The sequence below is a fragment of the Lithobates pipiens genome, unplaced genomic scaffold (assembly GCF_037356315.1).
Source record: "Lithobates pipiens isolate NorthernLeopardFrog02 unplaced genomic scaffold, aLitPip1_a1.2 Scaffold_18, whole genome shotgun sequence".
Classification (NCBI taxonomy): Eukaryota; Metazoa; Chordata; class Amphibia; order Anura; family Ranidae; genus Lithobates; species Lithobates pipiens.
The window spans coordinates 442,138,705-442,159,760 of record NW_027507758.1 but is presented as its reverse complement, the minus strand read 5'-3'; the positions used below and the strand labels follow the sequence as shown (position 1 = coordinate 442,159,760).

Here is a 21,056-nt window from a genome sequence, read left to right as displayed (position 1 = left end):
CTGGGTAAAGACTGTCTTAATATTTATCATCATCTCATGCAGTCTGAGGATGTGCACAAAAACTAAAAATACATTACAGAGGCATTTATGCCTTTGCAAAACATCATATATGACCGATACATCTTCAATACTACAGATTAAGGTCAGGCAGAGACTATATACCAATATGACACCAAACTGAGGCATTTAGCTGCCCGAGGGCCCCATGCCACTAATGGGCCCCATCAGGGTTGCCAGCCTCAATAAAACCAGGGACAGTATATAAAAATGTGTGTTTTCTTTAAAAATCCCAAGATTATAGATGCTCCGCCTCTTCAGTACCTTATCAGTGTTTGTATGTGTATTCTGTGTGTGTATACTGTGTGTGTATATTGCAGGGGCGGACTGACAACTCATGGGGCCCCCTGGGCAATAGGAGATTATGGGGCCCCCTGGCAATCAGAGATTATGGGGCCACACAGTATACACAAACACACACACACAGTATACAATCACACAGTATACACAGACATGTTTCTATTGGCTGTGAAGGTACTGGAGAGGTGGGGCAGCTATAATCTCTGGATTCTTAGACCAAAAGGATGTCGGTAAGGGACATATCAAAGACAGATGTAAAAAAAACACAAATTTTTTACATACTGTCCCTGGTTTTACTGAGGCTGGCAACCCTGATGGGGCCCCCTAGTGGCATGGGGCCCTCGGGCAGTGCCCGAGTAGGCCAATGGTCAGTCCGCCCCTGGTATATTGTGTGTCTGTGTGTGTATATACTGTATGTGTGTATACTGTGTGGCCCCATAGTCTCCTATTGCCTGGGGGCCCCATAATCTCCTATTGCCCGGGGGCCCCATGAGTTGTCAGTCTGCCCTGGCCAAGTTTATTCCGACACGGAGGAATGAGGGACAGAGGGACATTGCTCCAAATCAGGAACAGTCTCTCAAAATCAGGGACAATTGGGAGCTATGGGTAATACCGCTGCTCAGTGGCTTGTTTTTACCACCCCACCCCCAGCTTACTTTGGAAAAGAGACCAAAATGAGAATATATGCGGCATGTTAATTCCTTCATGTTATTTGCTCATTTTCCTGATCGAAAATCATGTTTTCTATTCCATAGGTTGCATTGCAAGGATTAGTTCAATTTACATCAAGCTTATTAGTTTGTTTTATTGGTATTTTGTTAGCAATAGTCAGTTCTGTAAAAGTCAGACAGACATTCATTGTGAGGTTCCAGAGAATGTTTATTGACGAGAGATGAACATGAAGTCATAATATATGAACAACACTAAATAAGAAAATAGTCATTCATCAGAAATAAAAAAATTAGGGAATTATCTCATGTGGAAAAGTAACTGCACTGCTATAACATGTATGTGAATTAAACTTTATATATGCATGTGATCCAAACATTATCTGATGGTAAAACTATTGTGAGATACAATACTGAACAGGTACAAATACACAGCATAGTGAGTTGGCCCATTATAGACACTGATTCCTATTTTATCTTATCTAGTGGATGGTTTAGCCTAAAAATTCCTCTTAATGCCTGAAATAATGTCCCCATTTATTAGTTGTAGTATATTACTATGCTTTTGATCAGTGGCGTAACTAGAACCTTCAGGGCCCCGATGTAAGAAACCATGGAGGGCCCCCCTGAACCTCAGCCAGGGCCCTTCCCTCCGAGACTGGCGGTGGAACTTCAGGTCGTGGTCACAGGTATGACCTTTGTGAGCCCTGTAGTTCCACCACTGGTATCAGTAGTTTTTTTTTATTATTTTATTATTTTATTTTTAGGTGCCCCATTGGGGGACTGTCCCTAGGCAGGATGGGGTCCCTGTCCCCAGAAGAGATGTGGTCCTTTTCTCCAGGGCAGATGAAGTTACTGCCCCCAGGTGACAAGGGGTCCCTGTCCCCAGGGGAGGTGGGGGTCCCTGTCCCCACGTGAGAAGGGGTCCCTGTCCCCAGGGGGAGATGGAGGGGGTATGTAATGGTGTGTGGGGGATGGGGTCCTCTCACTCACCATGACCAAGCTGTAGGCCGCGCACTCATCCATGTTGGCCTGGGCTCCATCCAGTGTGCTGGACGGGCGATCAGCATATCTCCCAGAAAGACCTTTCATCATCTGTGTATGACGGGGGAGGAGGAGGGCTGGCAGACAAGCCTGCAGTTTCCTCCCGTGAGCCGGCTCTCATAGGGCTGCACTGCTTCTGTGTGCTTAAAGTTTGTTTACCCAGGAGGAGTATGCAGTGCAGAGTGGGCCGGACTCGGGGGGGGGGGGGGGTGGTACTCTGGCTGGGGAGCCGTCCGAGGACACAGGTCATGCGGGGAATGCACAACTAAAGAGCAGCCAGTGCGATAGTCGAGCATGGAGCTCTGCTAGTCACCTTCCTCCTCCAGCCACCCGTGTGCATGGTGCACTGGTACCCCTAGCTGCCTATGCTGCTGCCGGCCATATGTAGAGGGGGCTGCATGGGCCCCCTGCATCACAGGGCCCGGTTGTGGTCGCGACTGCTGCACCCCCTATAGTTACGCCCCTGCTTTTGATACTGATCTAAACTGTAGCAATGGTTCTGTATGAATTTTTGGCAGCATAGACACTGCAAGTATCTTTTACCTACACATTTGTTGCTATACTTAGTTATGTTCTGTAAAGCAAAGGATATGTCAATGTAAGCAGTCTCTGTTTCCTACAGTAATGTTGCACACGATATGCATGTACAGGGATGACTTTGTTAAAAAAAACGTTCATAGTCGTTTGTTCTCCTCATTTTTTATATTGTGTAATTGTTCCTTTATGTTGTAGTGCACTGGATACAAAATATAGCATTTTTAAAGACATCAATACATATAGGAATGCCTGAAATACAATTGTAAGGCTGATATCACACTGTTGGGTTATGGTAGAATCACTGGGGTACAGCAACCACCTTCCTTAATCGTTATCGCTCCCCCATGGGCCCGGAACACTACAGAATATTGCTATCGGTGCTGATACTGAGCATTTGCAGAAGTACCCATACTCGTGCAAATGCTCCAATACCTTAAAACCAATACCTTTGCGGTACAATTTGAGCCCATACAAAAGGAATGGGCTTGAATCACATTGCAAAGAATTTGCATGTGATTTGAACAGAATTGCGATTTGTGAACCCAGAACACTGTTTGAACACCAAATTCCTGTTCAAATAGCATGCGATTCTTTTCAGTACAATTTGAGCTTATGAAAGATATCGGTACTCGTATCAGGGAGTACTTGACCGAAAGTATTGGTCCAAAAAAAACATATCAGTGTAACCCTAGTTGTTGTTATTCTCTGTTTGTACCAAATAAATGCATACGTCACTTAATATATGCTAATATTTCCTAAAGAAGTAATAAGAAATGGGATATATCTGGTTTACAAAAACACTCACAACCATATCCTAACAACACCCAATTTTTGAGGGAAGCTCAAATCATTTAATGTGGAAGAGTGGAACATTTCTTGAACTTAAGGAAAATTGGCATGTAATGTGTAATAAACCCTAATTAAAGTGGAAGTAAACCCTCCTAATGTTTTCAGCCAAGCTGCCATCTTGGCCTCTGTTTAATTTACAACTGCCATGGTACTGCACATTTATAACACCAGCCACTGGATAGTTTGACAGTTTGGTTGAGAGCACAACCAATGTGAGAGTTAAATTTCCAGCACATGCCGGAATGTAACTGTGTTTTGAAAGTGTTAAATTGATGGGTTTACTTCTGCTTTAACCACTTCCGGACCTCCCACCACACATATACTGTGGCAGGGCGGCACGGCTGTGTGAACCAACGTACCTGTACATCGGTTCCTGCATGAGATACAGTTGCCACCCGCAATCGCGGTACAGAGAAAAGAGTAAACAAGGCAGATCCACATGGGGACAATACTGAGATCTGCTGTTCCTAGTGATTAGGAACAGAGATCTCTGTGTTGTCCCAGTAAACCCACCCCCCACACAGTTAGAACACACTCAGGGACACACAGTTAACCCCTTGATCGCCCCCTAATGTTAACCTCTTCCCTGCCAGTTTCATTTATACATTGATCAGTGCATTTTTTTTAGCACTGATCACTGTAATAATGTCACTGGTCCCCAAAAAGTGTCACTTGGGGTCAGATTTGTCCGACACAATGTCGCAGTCCCGCTAAAAATTGCAGATCACCTCCATTACCAGTAAAAACAATAAAAGTCCATAAATCTATACCATAGTTTGTAGACGCTATACCTTTCATGCAAACCAAAATATGCTTATTGCAATTTTTTTCTCCAACAATATGTAGAAGAATATATATTGGCCTAAACTGAAGAACAAATTTGTTGTTTTTTTTTGGATATGTAATGTATTGTAGCTGAAGGTAAAAAAAAGATTTTTTTTTTTTCAAAATTGTCAGTCTTTTTTTGTTTATAGTGAAAAAAATTAAAAACGCAGAGGTGATCAAATAGCACCAAAAGAAAGCTATATTTGTGGGACATCAATTTTGTTAGAGCCGGTTCACACAGCGGGCGATGCGAGGCGACACGACTCGCCTCGCCTCGCTCTCGCAAGTCGCCCCCGTTCTGTACAATGGAACCGTTCTGAGAGGAGCGACTCGAGTCGCTCCGACTCAGAAAAAAGGTTCCTGTACTACTTTTGGGCGACCTCGGGGCGACTTGCATTGACTTCTATACAGAAGTCATCTGCAAGTTGCCGCTGAGGTCGCGGCAGGTCGCGGCGAGGCAAGTCGGAGTCGCCTCGCCTCGCCTGCAGTGTGAACCGGCCCTTAGGGTACTACATCGCACGAGCTGAAGTGGTTAAACAGGAGAACCTACAGTAAAAGAGAATTATTTTGGAACATCCTTGTGTGTGGAAGTCGCACGATTTAGGTGTTTCATTATCTGAGTACTTTGCTTCTCAAATCTTGCTAGGAGATTTTCTAGAATGGAGTACACCTTTTTTCTATTTATTGAGAAGTTGAGTATATTTGACTATGTGTAAGATAAAAAACGAAATTATGTATTTATGATTGCACAAATAGAAAACAGACATAACTATTACACTTAGAAACCACAACTAATTTATATACCTAAATTACCAGGATGTGCGGAAAACATCCACTGTTCGCGGAACAGTGGGTCATTAACGTAGTCTTGGGCAGCTCTGTGCTGGCACGCCACAGAAAACTGCACATGTGCTGCCTTTTTTTTTAGAGACAGAAGAAGCCTAATTAGTAGGGCCACAGATGCCCAGTATATCACAGCCTTCTGCCTTTGATGAGGATGGAAGAGCCACTCACCTAAGCCATGGATCTTGAGCAAGATTGCCTACTGTTCTGAGGTCTGTGTTGGGTGTATAGGGTTCAGAAGGATATGGGAAGACAGTTGGACTAAATGTAATAGAAATAAGAAGAAAACAGCCTGAAATGGTCATTACCATGCTGTAATATACAACCACTTTTTTTTTTACATCCTTTATCTCTCAGCCAAATGTAATCTTGTTTGGCCTACATTGTTGACTCATTGAAGGGTGTTTCCTGGCTTGAGTCTCCTGGACTGCTAAATCCAGGTATGAGTTTTCTAAATGGCTTACAGAGAACTACATAGATGAAAGGGTCCATAAATACATTGGTGGCAGCAATCCACAAAGTACTTTCTTTAGTTAGGAATAAGTTCCTGTCAATGTTACAATCTGTTATCATTCCACTCTGGCTAAATGTATAGGGTACCCTCGTAAAATGGTAGGGCGCAAAGCACAGGAAAAATACAATTACTACAACAAAAACTTTGGCTTTCGTGTTCTTTCTCGTAGTTTTGTCTTTACTGTGCGATTTTACATAAGATTCATAAACCTTTTTGCTTATTATTGTATAAAAAACTGTCATGGAAAGTAAAACGGACCAAAAAATAAACTGGCTGATGTAACTGACAGCTTTGTGCCATCCCATGCCCAGTGGAGTCTTGAGGTTAGAACAGCGGTCAACATTTTCAGGTGTTGCTTTTGTGTTGTTTAGCAACATGTTAGGCATTGATAGTCCAAATATGACGATCCACACTGACAAAGATATCCATTTAGCTATACTAAGTCGATCCATGCATCTTCTTTTGTATGGTTGTACAATCTTAAGAAAGCGATCCAATCCTATGAGTCCAAGAAGTATTATATTGACGTACATAGCCGAGTAAAATACTACTGCAGAACAACGGCAGACAAAGACTTTCACCTGCCATGGTGCGATTTCTGAATCTGTAACTATCTTAAATGGCAGTGCCAGTGTCATAATTATATCAGCTGCCACAGTATTTTTAAGATATACAATAAAAACACTGTTAGTAGGGACTTTGCAAAAAATACAAACAGATAGGCTGTTCATGATAACTCCAAGACAGAATGTAACTGAGTATAGAATGGGGAAGACCACTCGTTCCATTCTGATGCCATCTGTACAGTTTTTGGATGATGATGAGCTATCAGAAAAGTTGAAAATGTCTGAGTCCATAGCTGTAAGAGAATACATTATCATATATTAGACTCACACAATATACATGAGTTTTCAGTGCATTAACTCGTAAGAAACGTACAAAGTCATTAAAAAAACAAATACATTAAGAACAGCTGAGGAAAAGGCCATGTGCAGAAAATACTTTGTTCTTTCTACTTCCATATCCATACCATAAAGTCGGGGCTTGAAATTATAATGACACAATCCAATGTTCATACAAATGATTTGCCACCCTCCAGAAACTAGCAATGCAAAGGTTTATAAAAGTTGTAAAAGTTCCTCAATGATAGATAGATACTTACATACACACACTATATTACCAAAAGTATTGGCACAACTGCCTTTACATGCCCATGAACTTTAATGGCATCCGAGTCTTAGTCCATATGGTTCAATATTGAGTTGGCCTACCCTTTGCAGCTAAAAAAGGTTCAACTCTTCTGGGAAGGCTGTCTACAAGGTTAAGGAGTGTGTCTATGGTAATGTTTGATTGTTCTTCCAGAAGCGCATTTGTGAGGTCAGGCACTAATGTGGACGAGAAGACCTGGCTCTCAGTCTCTGCTAATTCATCCCAAAGGTGTTCTATCAGGTTGAGGTCAGGACTCTGTGCAGGCCAGTCAAGTTCCTCCACCCCAAACTCGCTCATCCATGTCTTTATGGACCTTGCTTTGTGCACTGTTGTGCAGTCATGCTGGAACAGGAAGATGTCACCCCCAAACTGTTCCCACAAAGTTGGGAGTATGAAATTGTCCAAATATCTTGTTACTCTGATGCCTTGAGAGTTCCCTTCACTGGAACTATGGGGCCAAGCCCAACCCCTGAAAAACAACCCCACATCATAATCCCCCTCCACTAAATGATTTGGACCAGTGTACAAAGTAAGGTCCATAAAGACACGTATGAGCGAGTTTGGGGTGGATGAACTTGACTGAACTGCAAAGAGTCCTGACCTCAACTAAATAGAACACCTTTTGGATGAACTAGAGCAGAGACTGTGAGCCAGGCCTTCTGGTCCACATCAGTGCCTGACCTCACAAATGCACTTCTGGAAAAATGGTCAAACATTCCCATAGACACTCCTAAACCTTGTGGCCAGCCTTCCCAGAAGAGTTGAAGCTGTTATAGCAGCAAAGGCTGGGCCAACTCAACATTTAACCCTACGGACTAAAGCCGCGTACACACGGGCGGACTGTCTGTCCAACTTAGTCCGCCAAAACACATTTCAGCGGACAGTCCGCTCGTGTGTGGGCTTCAGCGGACTTTTTCAGCGTGCAGTCTGGCGGACTAAGTATTTCGGAATTTCCGTAATATTGTCCGTCCAACTTTGGTTTCAGCGGACAGTCCGCTCGTGAGTAGGCTAGTTCGACGGACTAAGTATGGCGCATGCTCAGAAAGGATTTACACGGCGGAAGGTTGCATTGCTGTGTATTGGACGTCCTATTTCTAGTCCCGTCGTACGTGCTGTACACGTCATCGCGCAAGCTTTCAACGGACTGTTTGTTCATTGTGTGTGGTCGAGTCCGTTCATTAAAAAGTAGGACGGACTGTCCGTCGGATTGTCTGACGGACTTAGTTGGCCAGACAGTCCGCCCGTGTGTACGCGGCTTAAGACTTGGATGCCATTAAAGTTTATGTGTGTGTAAAGACAGGTGTCCCAATACTTTTGGTAATATAGTAAAGATAGATAGATAGACACAGATGGGGGGTAACTTTTGTGATACCCTAAATTTGTAGCTCACATTAAATAACTGCAGTCTGACAAAAAAAGAAAATGTCTTCACTTATAATCCAAAGGGGTGAAAAGAGGTAATAGAGAAGCACTCTGCATGTCGCAGGTAGGGAATGAGGATGATACATTCTGCCCAACATCACCTGAATATTACAAACCTGGAACATGGTTAAGACATCATGAAGGATGGCCTCTGACTTCTCACCTGCCCTAGAACTGAGCAGTATCCAGGTCTAAGTAACAGCGGAAGAAGTTTTCAGAATCTGTCTGACCCCCATAAACTGTAAATGGACCCCTAAGTCCCAGAGGACCCTTTGTGCAGCTGTACTCTCTGCGCAATGCTATATCCTCCCCTGACATGAGCCAAAAATGTTGGGTAAGTTATTGCTTAGGCCGCGTACACACGGGCGGATTGTCTGTCCAACTTAGTCCGCTGAACCGTGTTTCAGCGGACAATCCGCTCGTGTGTGGGCTTCAGCTGACTTTTTCAGCGGACAGTCTGACGAACAAAGTCTTACGGAATTTCCGTAAGACAGTCCGTTCAAACTTGGTTTTGTCCGTCCAAACTTGGTTTCAGCTGACAGTCCGCTCGTGTGTAGGCAAGTTGGACGGACTAAGTATGGCGCATGCTCAGAAAGGGTTTACACGGCCGAAGGTTGCATTGCAGTGTATTGGACGTCGTTTTTCTAGTCCCGTCGTACGTGCTGTACACGTCATCACGCACGCTTTCAGCGGACTGTCTGCTCATCGTGTGTGGTCAAGTCCGTTCATTCAAATTTTGAACGGACTGTCTGTCGGATTGTCTGCCGAACTTAGTTGGGCAGACAATCCGCCCGTGTGTACGCGGCCTTAGTCTGGGTTTTCAATGCCAGTATAATTGCTATAGAGGTGTTTTACTGTGGGCTTTCATATACATAATAAATGACATAATGTACTATCACTTCTACTTCTGATTTCTGACATGGAGCAATTCAAATGAGTTAATTGTATGTTGTACTGACTGTGTTTCACATTATAAACACATTCATGACTCAAAAGTCACTTTGCCTTTGATTAGGTGATCTTGATTCGAACAGGGTTCCTACTGTACTACAGTGTTTGCCAAGTGCTCTGTGGAAAAATATCCTTCTGATCTATATTGTACAAGTTGTACACTGCATTGCTTGATGATACAGTGGAATAGATTGGGCCATAGGTGTTTTAGTTAGAGTAGAACATCAGACAAAACCTTTTGCTTTTATCGTTCAAATATAGGGGAGAGAGCTAGTACCTCTACAACATGGTTTTTAATGCTATCTGTAAGCCCAGTGATACGATTTCCAAAACCTTGTGGCCTCTCTGCTATATATCACTGGGTAGGAATTATGACATATCTCTTCAGTTAGACTCCAGATAGACAACAATACTCTAATGCCGCGTACACACGATCGGAATTTTGGTCAGAAAAATCTTTGATGGTTTTCCTGACGGAATTCCGACGGGATTTCGCTCAAGCTGTCTTGCATACACACGGTCACACCAAATTCCGACCGTCAAGAACGCAGTGACGTACAACACATTCAACGGGACTAGAAAAATTAAGTTTGATATCCAGTAGCCAATTACTTCCATCTTGTAGTTGAATCTGAGCATGCGTGAGTTTTTGCACATCGAAATTGCATACACACGGAATTTTTTAATTTGTCTGAAAAATTGAGAATGTGTTCTCAAATTTTTGCTGGCGGGTATTCGGCCAGCTAAATTCCGATGAAGCATGCACACGGTCGCATTTTCCAATGAAAAGCTCTCATCGGTCTTTTGCTGGCCGAAATCCGAAATGTGTACGCGGCATTAGTAGAATTGGCAAATGTTAGGGCCTACGTCAAATGTTTTTTTTAATCTTTGTCTTCCAATTAAGCTTGCCATACATGGATTTATTGTTTTCATATATTATTGATCGTTAATGACATAAATGGTACATTTTTTGTCGACCAATGATCAAATGCGCTATCAGTTTTTTCAAACTTCTTACAATCGATTTCCCTACTAATGTTTAGAAAATAATTTGATTAGACAACAACATTCCGACATGACGGATCATTCTTTTGGCATAAAACTTTTCATTTCGAAAATCGAAATGCGCCCACTAAAGTCGAACGATTAGGCTTATCAAACTATTTTCTATCCATGTATGGCCAGCTTTACACTGGCACCCATTTCTTGTATAGGTGTCACCAAGCAGCAAGTGAGGAATAATTATCTAACAGGGACACAGAAAGTGCTAAATATCCGGCAATCATTTCCAAACCTCCTCAGTTCTATCTAACCATAAAAAGAATTTGGGCTGATGTCCCACTTTTAAGAACCTGAAAAGTAAACTTGTTTTAATGTCATTTGCCACTTTGAAATCTTGTGTCTATCACTTTCCTTGCTTATCCATCTTACCTGTTACGTTGAAAAAATGGCAGTATGGTGTGAGAAAAAAGTGCATTTTGCATTTTTCAGGGTGTTAGGCCTCTTTCACACGGACGGATAGAATGGTGCTTTTAGGTGCGGATTTTCTAGTTTTCTACCGCAGCTAAAAGCACACAATGCTTTCCTATGGCCCCATTCACACACGATTTTGTTACATGCAAAAAATATAACGGAATGTAACGGAAACCTGCCTGTGTTACATGAGAGGGGTGCGGGGTCACCCATACGTCACAGGGAACCCGGGTTTCCCCTTGCGTCAGAGGGGGGCGTGGTCAGGTGACGGGTGGCCCCGCCCTCCGTATATATAAGAAACGTCAGGCCGCCGGAATCCCTGCAGTGTCTCCTCCGCGGAGACAGAAGAAGGATGGATTCGCTGCGCTGGATGAGATGAGCCATCGCTGGAGAGATGACCGTCCGTCGCTGGATAGCAAGAGTGGATTACCACTGCTGGAATCTTTTTTAAATTTTTTTTATTTTTAATAAAGGAATTTTTCAAAAGTGTGTTTGTCTTATTTAACTATTTTTTACACTTTCTTTGTGAAATGGTAGGGGTACTTTTGTACCCCTTTACCATTTCAAACAGGGGGGGGCGGGATCTGGGGGTCCCCTTGTTAAAGGGGGCTTCCAGATTCTGATAAGCCCCCCGCTCGCAGACCTCCACAACCACCGGCCACAGCTGTGGGGATGAGGCCCTTGTCCTCATCAATATGGGGACAAGGTGCTTTGAGGGGTCACAGAACCCCAAAGCATCCTCCCAATGTTGAGGGCATGTGGCCTGGTACGGTTCAGGAGGGAGGGGGGCCGCTCTCTCATCCCCCCCTCTTTTCCTGCGGCCTGCCAGGTTGCGTGCTCGGATAAAGGGTCTGGTATGGATTTTTAGGGGGACCCCACGTCAATTTTTTTTTAAATTTGACGCGGGGTTCCCCTTAATATCCATACCAGACCTGAAGGGTCTGGTTATGGATATTTAGGGGGAACCCCACGTCAAAATGTTTTCTTAAATTTGAGGCAGGGTTCCCCTTAATATCCATACCAGACCCGAAGGGCCCGGTAATTGAATTTGGGGGACCCCTACGCTTTTTTATTTATTTATTTATTTATTTTTTTATCAATGACTTTCAATGAGTGTTCTCTGTATTACGGGAGCCGACAATTCATAATAGCTGCGAGTGATTTTAAAGGACTTTTTTTCCTGCATAAATGACACTTTGTGCAGGGACAGTTCTAAGCACTAGAAACATGAGCCCCTTCACAGGCATACTATAGACACCCCCCCCCCCCCTACGAAATTGAAAGGATTATTACACTTTTATTGTTTCACTTTAATCATTATTAAAATCACTGCTCCCGAAAAAACGGCTGTTTTTAAAACTTTTTTTTGCATTGATCCATGTCCCCTGGGGCAGGACCCGGGTCCCCAAACACTTTTTAGGACAGTAACTTGCAGAATCTTTTCTCTCTGTCAAATCTTTTTTCTCTGTCGAATATTTTCTCTATATAATCTTGGACTAATAGAGGTAAGGTTAGGCACATTTGACCACAGGTTCTATAGACAGATTGTTATTGTCAGAGTCATGTCGAATCTACTATTCTATATCGAACTGTTGTAACAATGAAAACGAAAATAAAGCATTTATTTATGTCGGATCTTTCGTTTTTCGGATCCTGTGCTTTCGTTATCGTTTGTCAAAACGAAAACGAAAATAGCTGATATTCGGACGAAAATGCATTCGGACGAAAACGAATGCACATGTCTATTCTGGGGTTGAAAAATGCATTAAGGTGAAAAACCATGAAGGTTTATAACCCCTTTAACCTCCACGATATTTCCAGAATTTGCCCCTTGCTGACTAACAACACCACTTCTTGGTTATTTTCTGCCTTGACTACTGCAACTCCCTCCTCACTGGCCTACCTTTACACAGGCTATCCTCTCTTCAGTCTATTATGAATGCTAATGCTAGATTAATACACCTTACAAACCGATCCATGACTGCTGCCCCTCTGTGCCAATCTCTTCACTTGCTTCCACTAGCCCAACGTATACAATTCTAAATGCTAACCACAATGTACAAAGCCATCCACAACAACTCCCTGATCTACATCACCAACCTCATCTGCAGATACCGCCCAAATCATCCGCTCTGCTCCTCCTAAGACCTCCTGCTCTCTAGCTCCTTTGTTACCTCCTCCCATAATTGCCTCCAGGACTTCTCCAAAGCCTCTCCCATTCTCTGGAACTCCATACCCCATTATGTCAGGTCAGCTCCTACCCTGTACGCCTTCAGGCGATCCTCGAAAACTCATTTATTCAGGGAAGCCTACCCCACCTCCACCTAACAACTGTACCCATCAGATCATCCCCCCGCAGCTATTAGCTTTTATACTACCTCCCCCTCTCTTCGGATTGTAAGCTCCATGAGCAGGGCCCTCCTATTCCTTCTGTATTAAACTGTATTTTAATTGTACTGTCCCCCTTTGTATTGTAAAGCGTTGCGTAAACTGTTGGCGCTATATAACTCCCTAATAATAGTAATAATAATGTCCTAATGATTTATGTAAATCAGTCTATTTGCCTTAGTAAGTTAAACCCAACGTCTTCATTTTTTTTCTAGAGATTCACTTTACCAATCACTTTGAAAATACATATCACTTTATTTCTATAAAAATCATTTTAATAGTTAGGGATCTGTCATTTTCTAACAGCCAACAACCAGAATCCCTCTTTTTACATATTAGAGCTCTGGGGCATATCCCTGACATGTTGCACATCCATAGCCCTATTTCTTCGTTTACTGCTTTGGGAATTGTTAGCTTTGCTTCAGGCTACAGGAAAACCAGAAGGAAAAGTACAACAGTAATAGATGAAGAGGAACAGAAGGAAGGGCAATACACAGTCAAAGGACTTTCTTACCAGCTGTTTTTCCTTATAGTGGTCCCAAGTTGACTTTCTCTTTTTTTGTGTTCTGATAATGATTCCTATCAGTGAAGTAGAGCAGCTTCTTCCATTCTATTTGCTGAATGTGGTATATTCCATCTCTTGGTATATTTGAAAATGATGCCGTCTTGGTGGTTCTATCTGTACATCAAATTGGATATTGCACCAATGACTGTGTTAGAATAATTTCCTGTATTGAATCCTCGTGCTGTGCAACCAAAAAATGGTAGGAAGTGTGGTAAGACTCGACTACTAGACATTTACATTGCAGACCAGAATCTTAAAACTAGAATATTATTTAGGGTCATGTGGGGTAATTAGCACAATGAGGATTGGTGGAATTTATAATTTTAGCACTTAATACACACTAAGCTACAAAGTAACATAATAGAAGAAATGCTCTTATCTCCTGGGGTGAGCCATACCATTAATGATAGTCTGTCACTAATGGAAACATAAATTTTTTAAAAAGCTTACTGTTTGAATTTTCACTTTCCTGAGATCACTTAGCTACACCAAGAGGACCACAAAAGAAATGCATTTTGGGATGTTTTAGTTTTCATTTACTTGAATGCAAAAGTGTAGTGTAATTTGCAGGCCTAGCTTCATGTTATGGAATCAGATATTCTATGCTCACAGTTTTGTGCTGAAACAATATGAGACTTGATTATGTTACTATATCTGCCCTTTTTATCTTTACCACCGTAAGCAATTATACAAACTTCAGGTCATTAAGCTGATCATACACCAGGCAACATTCGCTCCATCAGAGGCCCTGTCACCACCATCCCACTCAACATCCTTTGATTGAAAATGAAGGAGCCAGATGGAACATTTTCAGCTGAACAGTGGCTGCAGTCAATCAGATGTAACTGCTGTAACTGCTGTATGGATATTGGGGTTATTTACGAAAGGCAAATCCACTTTGCACTGAAAGTGCACTTGTAAGTGCAGTCCCTCTAAATCTAATGCCGTGTACACATGATCGGAATTCCGGCCAGAAAAAGACAGATGAGAGCTTTTCATCGGAAAATGCGACCATGTGTATGCTCCATTGAAATTTAACTGTCCGAATTTCCGCCAGCCAAAAATTGATAGCATGTTCTCAATTTTCCCGACGGAAAAACTTTCTATCAGTAATTCCGATCGTGTGTATGCAATTCCGACACGCCAAAAATCACGCATGCTCAGATTCAACTACAAGACAGAAGCTATTGGCTACTGGCTATTGGACTTCCTTTTTCTAGTCCCCTCGTACGTGTTGTACGTCACCGCGTTAAAAGCGATCGGAATTTGATGTGACCGTGTGTAGGCAAGACAGCTTGAGCCGAATTCCGTCGGAATTACGTCGGGAAAACCATCAGAGCTTTTTCCGATGAGAATTCCGATCATGTGTATGTGGCATATGGGGAAGATCTTAAATGAGCCGAAGCTCTGCTGATTTTATCATCCAATCATGTGCAAGCTAAAATGCTGTTTTTTTATTTTCCTTGCATGTCCCCCTCAGATCTACAGGGAATTTTCTTCCAAGTGCACTTGCAGTACAAAGTGGATTTTCCTTGTCTGTGATGGGTCCTGGGTGCCGCCTGGAGCTGGGTTACCGCCATTTTGACAGTCATGGGGGCCTGCCAACAGAATACAATAAAGCCCCCTTCACACGGGCACCTCCGCTAAATGGAATCAGCTTGCTCAATGGGGGATCTCTCCATTGATCCCTGCTGAGCAGGCGGATGGTATATCCATGCAGAGCAGACACGGACACAGTCTCGCTCTTCTCTATGGGGCAATCAGATGGAAACAGACTGCCTTCCATTTCCATCCGATACCATCCAATCCAACGGACAGATGGGGAATAGGTCCCCCCTGCTGTCTGTTTTTGCCAGACAGGATAGGATTGGATGGTGGCGGGTGTCAACAGACATGTGTCCGCTGACATCCGCCGCTCCATAGAAGAGACTGGAGGGTCCGATTAGGTCCCCCTGAAAAATTGACAGGTGGAACTAATCGTAAAGCCTGTGTGATACAAGCCTGTAAAGGAAAATTTGCCCATCTGCACTTTATAGCTGAATGAAGAAGAGCTGTGTATGGCAAGCTTTAGACAGGAAGTGTTCTAGTATTTGATTTATTGGGGTTGATTTTAAAAGCAAATAGACTGTTCACTTTAGCTTAATTGGCCATTTGCTGCTGAATCGGGTGAAATTTGAGCTTTGGGTGGCCCCGTTGGTCCACAAATTCTCAGTGAACAGCACTTGCATCCAATCAGATTTCTTGTGATTAAAAATTCTTTGCAAAGTGCATTTTCACCACATTCACTAAGCTAAGTGAAAATTCACTTTAAAAAAATGAACATGCTCTACTAATTTAGTAAATCAATTTAATAAATAAATTATTGCATGGATTCCTTTACTGATAAAGCAGGGGGAAGTGAAAGTTGTGTGTACAACACATGAGAGGTTCATTGGCAGTTCATAGAACAAATATGCAATGGGAATGGTGGTAACCAGTAGGGATGAGCTTCGAGTTCGAGTCGAACTCATGTTCGACTCGAACATTGCCTTTTCGCCTGTTCAGCGAACAGTGAACAATTTGGGCTGTTCGCAGCAAATTCGAAAAGCCGGAACACCCTATACAAGTCTATGGGAGAAATCTAAAGTGCTAATTTTAAAGGGTAATATGCAGGTTACTGTCCTAAAAAGTGTTTGGGGACCTGGATCCTGCCCCAGGGGACATGGATCAATGCAAAAAAAAGTTTTAAAAACGGCCGTTTTTTCAGGAGCAGTGATTTTAATAATGATTAAAGTGAAACAATAAAAGTGTAATATTAAATACCGACAATTCATTCATTCATTGATAAAAAAAAAAAAAAGAAAGAAAAAAGAGTGGGAGTACCCCTAAATTCAATTACCAGGCGCTTCAGGTCTGACATGGATATTAAGGGGAACCCCGTGTCAAATTTAAAAAAAAATTACGTGGGGTTCCCCCTAAATATCCATATCAGACCCTTCAGGTCTGATATGGATATTAAGGGGAACCCTGCATCAAATTTTTAAAAAAATTGACGTGGGGTCCCCCTAAAAATCCATACCAGACCCTTTATCCGAGCACGCAACCTGGCAGGCCGCAGGAAAAGAGGGGGGCCGCTCTCTCGTCCCCCCCTTTTTTCCTGAACCGTACCAGGCCACATACCCTCAACATTGGGAGGATGCTTTGGGGGTCTGTGACCCCTCAAAGCACCTTGTCTCCATGTTGATGAGGACAAGGGCCTCATCCTCACAACCCTGGCCGGTGGTTGTGAGGGTCTGCGGGCGGGAGGCTTATCAGAATCTGGAAGCCCCCTTTAACAAGGGGACCCCCAGATCCCGCCCCCCCCCCTGTTTGAAATGGTAAGGGGGTACAAAAGTACCCCTACCATTTCACAAAGAAAGTGTAAAAATGGTTAAATAAGACAAACACACTTTTGAAAAATTCCTTTATTAAAAATAAAAAAAAGATTCCAGCGGTGCTAATCCATCTTGCTATCCAGCGACGAATCTCCGGGGTCCAGCGATGGATGATCATATCCAGCGACGGGGGATCTCTCAGTCCAGCGCTGTCCATACATCCGTCTTCTGTCTCCAGTGCGGAGACACTGCGGAGATCCCAGCGCTGACGTTTCTTATATTAGGAGGGCGGGGCCACCCGTCACCTAACCCCGCCCCCTCTGATGCTGGGGAAGGGAGCCAGGGGTTCCTCAGTGACATATGGGTGACCCCGCCCCCTCTGATGTAACGGAAACCTGCGTTACATCAGAGGGGGCGGGGTCACCCCCCCTTACCATTTCAAACAGGGGGGGCCGGGATCTGGGGGTCCCCTTGTTAAAGGGGGCTTCCAGATTCTGATAAGCCTCCCGCCCGCAGACCCTCACAACCACCGGCCAGGGTTGTGAGGATGAGGCCCTTGTCCTCATCAACATGGGGACAAGGTGCTTTGAGGGGTCACAGACCCCCAAAGCATCCTCCCAATGTTGAGGGTATGTGGCCTGGTATGGTTCAGGAGAGAGGGGGGCGCTCTCTCGTCCCCCCCTCTTTTCCTGCGGCCTGCCAGGTTGCATGCTCGGATAAAGGGTCTGGTATAGATTTTTAAGGGGACCCCCACGTCAATTTTTTTTAAAAATTTGATGCGGGGTTCCCCTTAATATCCATATCAGACCTGAAGGGTCTGGTATGGATATTTAGGGGGACCCCCACGTCATTTTTTTTTTTAATTTGACACGGGGTTCCCCTTAATATCCATGTCAGACCTGAAGGGCCTGGTAATTGAATTTAGGGGAACCCCCACGCTTTTTTTTTTATTTTTTATCAATGAATGAATGAATTGTCGGCTAATACAGAGAACACTCATTGAGTGTTCTCTGTATTACGGGGAGCCGACAATTTAGCCGCAAGTGATTTTAAAAGACTTTTTTTCCTGCACAAATGACACTTTGTGCAGGGACAGTTCTAAGCACCAGAAACATGCGCCCCTTCACCGGCATACTATAGATACCCCTCAGCTACGAAATTTAAAGGAATATTACACTTTTATTGTTTCACTTTAATCATTATTAAAATCACTGCTCCTGAAAAAACTGCCGTTTTTAAAACTTTTTTTTGCATTGATCCATGTCCCCTGGGGCAGGACCCAGGTCCACAAACACTTTTTAGGACAGTAACTTGCATATTACCCTTTAAAATTAGCACTTTAGATTGTGAACGTTCGAGTCCCATAAACTTTAATAGGGTTCTAAAGTTCACACGAAGTTTAGGTCTGTTCGCAGGTTCTGGTGCGAACCGAACAGGGGGGTGTTCGGCTCATCCCTAGTAACCAGTAACAACTGCATTCTAGGTGAGAACTGTATTTTCAGTGAAAGATGATCTATTAGTTACTAAGGCCCCTTTCACACTGGGGCGGGAGCAGCGTCGGCGGTAAAGCGCCGCTATTTTTAGCGGCGCTTTACCGTCGTTTTAGCGGCGGTGTGCGGGCGCTAGCGGGGTGGTTTTAACCCCCGCTAGCGGCCGCAAAGGGGTTAAACCCGCCCGCAAAGCGGCGCTTTGCCGGCGGTATTGCCGCGGTGTCCCATTGATTTCAATGGGTAGGAGCGGTATAGGAGCGGTGAATACACCGCTCCTTCCCCGCTGCAAAGATGCGACTAGCAGGACTTTTTACACCGTCCTGCCAGCGCATCGCTCCAGTGTGAAAGCCCTCCGGCTTTCACACTGGAGTTAAAGGGGCCGGTTTTTTTCAGGCGTTACACAGGCGCTATTTTTAGCGCTGTAACGCCTGAATACCGCCCCAGTGTGAAAGCAGCCTAAGGGATAAATGCCTACAAATTGAAATCTAAAAAACTGCTTATAATTATACAGCTGCTTGGTGTTTTTGTGCTATCCACTTACATTACGATGCTTTTGTGTAACAAAAAAAAAGGTAACAGTGAATCTGTACTGGGGGAAATAAAGGGGCTTCCATTTCTTACTTCCTTCTAATATCCCATCATATTAAAAAGTGATTAGTCAAATGTATTTATTTTTGTGGATTGTCGTGTAATCCAAACGGCAGACACTTGGGGAAAAAAATGTGGAGGGTGAATAGAAATTTGTCTTTAGCTGCCGATTTCTAGGGGAGGGGTAGTTACAAAATTGATTCCAATTCTCAACTGGCTGTTACATCAATCCTAAATTCTGACTATTCAATCAATCTTAAATTCTGACTATTAAATCAACGCTGAATTCTGACTATTAAATCAATCTTAAATTCTGACTGTTAAATCAATCCTAAATTCTGACTGTTTGTGTGACCACCACACCAACTGTTATGTGCATTAGACCCTATAATTGGAAGGAAAGCAAACAGAACAAAGATAGGTGTGATAACTGGAACATTCCCAAGTGTACACAAAAGGAATATTCTATTTTTGGATAGATGCCATTGGGCCGGTCATTTACTGTTATCTAATTGGGGCTTCATCTGGGAGATTTTCTCATCACAGCAATGGAGTTTCTCTATGGATTGAGCCTTTTTCTTAAAGTTTAATGTAAAATAAGACTCTGGTGATGAGAATAAAATAAGACTCTGGTGATGAGGATATATAATCCCCCAGACCCCCTATCCTCCACTAGGGCAATTAGATGAATTGAAAAGAATCAAGTGAGTGATGATATCCCCCTGACCCTCATTTAAGATCCAGCCAATCTGAACATATAGTACAATGCATATAATCGGCATAAAGAATTTACATACCTCTTCACCATTATCCTCACATATTCTGGTGCCAGATAGCAGATTGTTGCCAGACAACAATGCATTGTACACTGGTTTGTTCTCTTTGTTTTCATATTACTTCACTGGTGAACTTCTCCATTCTCAGCTTCCTTTTTTCATGCACAGTATAATCCTCATTATAGGTTAATGAGTTTAGTAAGTAATTTGTATAGTTAGTAAAATGACATCTTTCATATCACACTTGTGGGAGAACAGAAATATTTCCAATGTTCTAAAATATTATTGTTGATGTTTTCTAGTGTATGTGTATCAATATTAATATTTGTATGTGTATAAATATTAATATATATATAAAAAAAATAACAAACATATCATACTTACCTCCACCGTGCACCGGACCTGCTTTTCTGGGGTCCCTCGGCGGCTCTCTGGGCTCCTCCCCACATTAGATAACACCCTAGGAGAAGCGCTCTCCCAGGGGGTTACCATGCAGGCACGCTCCTGAGTCCAGCATTTGTATAGACGCTGAATGCAGGACACGGCCTTGCCCCCAGTGGCCACATCATTGGATTTGATTGACAGCAGAGGGAGCCAATGGCTGAGTTGCTATCAATCTATCCAATCAACAGCTGAGAACCCCCTAGCAGAGAAGGGGCAACCCCATGGGACAAGTTTGAGGGTTTAGGTAAGTAAAACGGGGGGGGGGGGCGTCACTGCCAGGTGTTTTTTCACCTTAATGCAAAACACTTAGGCCGCGTACACACGGGCGGACTGTTCACCCAACTTAGTTCGTCAGACAATCCGACAGACAGTCTGTTCAAAATTAGCATGAACGGACTTGACCACACACGATGAACGAACAGTCCGCTGAAAACGTGCGCGATGACGTGTACAGCACGTACGACGGGACTAGAAATACGACGTCCTATACACTGCAATGCAACCTTCGGCCGTGTAAACCCTTTCTGAGCATGCGCCATACTTAGTCCGTCCAACTTGCCTACACACGAGCGGACTGTCCGCTGAAACCAAGTTTGGACGGACAAAACCAAGTTTGAACGGACTGTCTTACGGAAATTCCGTAAGACTTTGTTCGTCAGATTGTCCGCTGAAAAAGTCCGCTGAAGCCCACACAGGAGCGGATTGTCCGTTGAAACACGGTTCAGCGGACTAAGTTGGACAGACAATCCGCCCGTGTGTA

At 43.4% G+C, this 21,056-nt stretch overlaps 2 protein-coding genes across 5 annotated transcripts in view; one reads left to right on the top strand and one right to left on the bottom strand.

The window, feature by feature from the left end:
- Window positions 1-21,056, top strand: part of MED12L (mediator complex subunit 12L) — a 740,921-nt gene that overhangs the window by 429,432 nt on the left and 290,433 nt on the right. The gene's annotated exons all lie outside the window — the stretch shown is intronic.
- Window positions 1,216-20,052, bottom strand: P2RY13 (purinergic receptor P2Y13). Of its 2 annotated transcripts, none has more exons than XM_077488169.1 (3): window positions 19,874-20,052; window positions 13,595-13,826; window positions 1,216-6,496 (listed from the first exon to the last, which is right to left on the bottom strand). In XM_077488169.1, exon 3 carries the CDS (start codon window positions 6,492-6,494, stop codon window positions 5,502-5,504), a length of 993 nt encoding a protein of 330 aa, XP_077344295.1. In that variant the 5' UTR covers window positions 6,495-6,496; window positions 13,595-13,826; window positions 19,874-20,052; the 3' UTR covers window positions 1,216-5,501. The 2 variants fall into 2 exon arrangements, with proteins under 2 accessions (XP_077344295.1, XP_077344296.1); XM_077488170.1 differs by having other exon boundaries at window positions 13,595-13,759.

What these genes read in the sequence shown, in the direction of transcription:
- P2RY13 (XM_077488169.1), bottom strand. Translation starts at nt 6,494, where the DNA reads ATGGACTCAGACATTTTCAACTTTTCTGATAGCTCATCATCATCCAAA.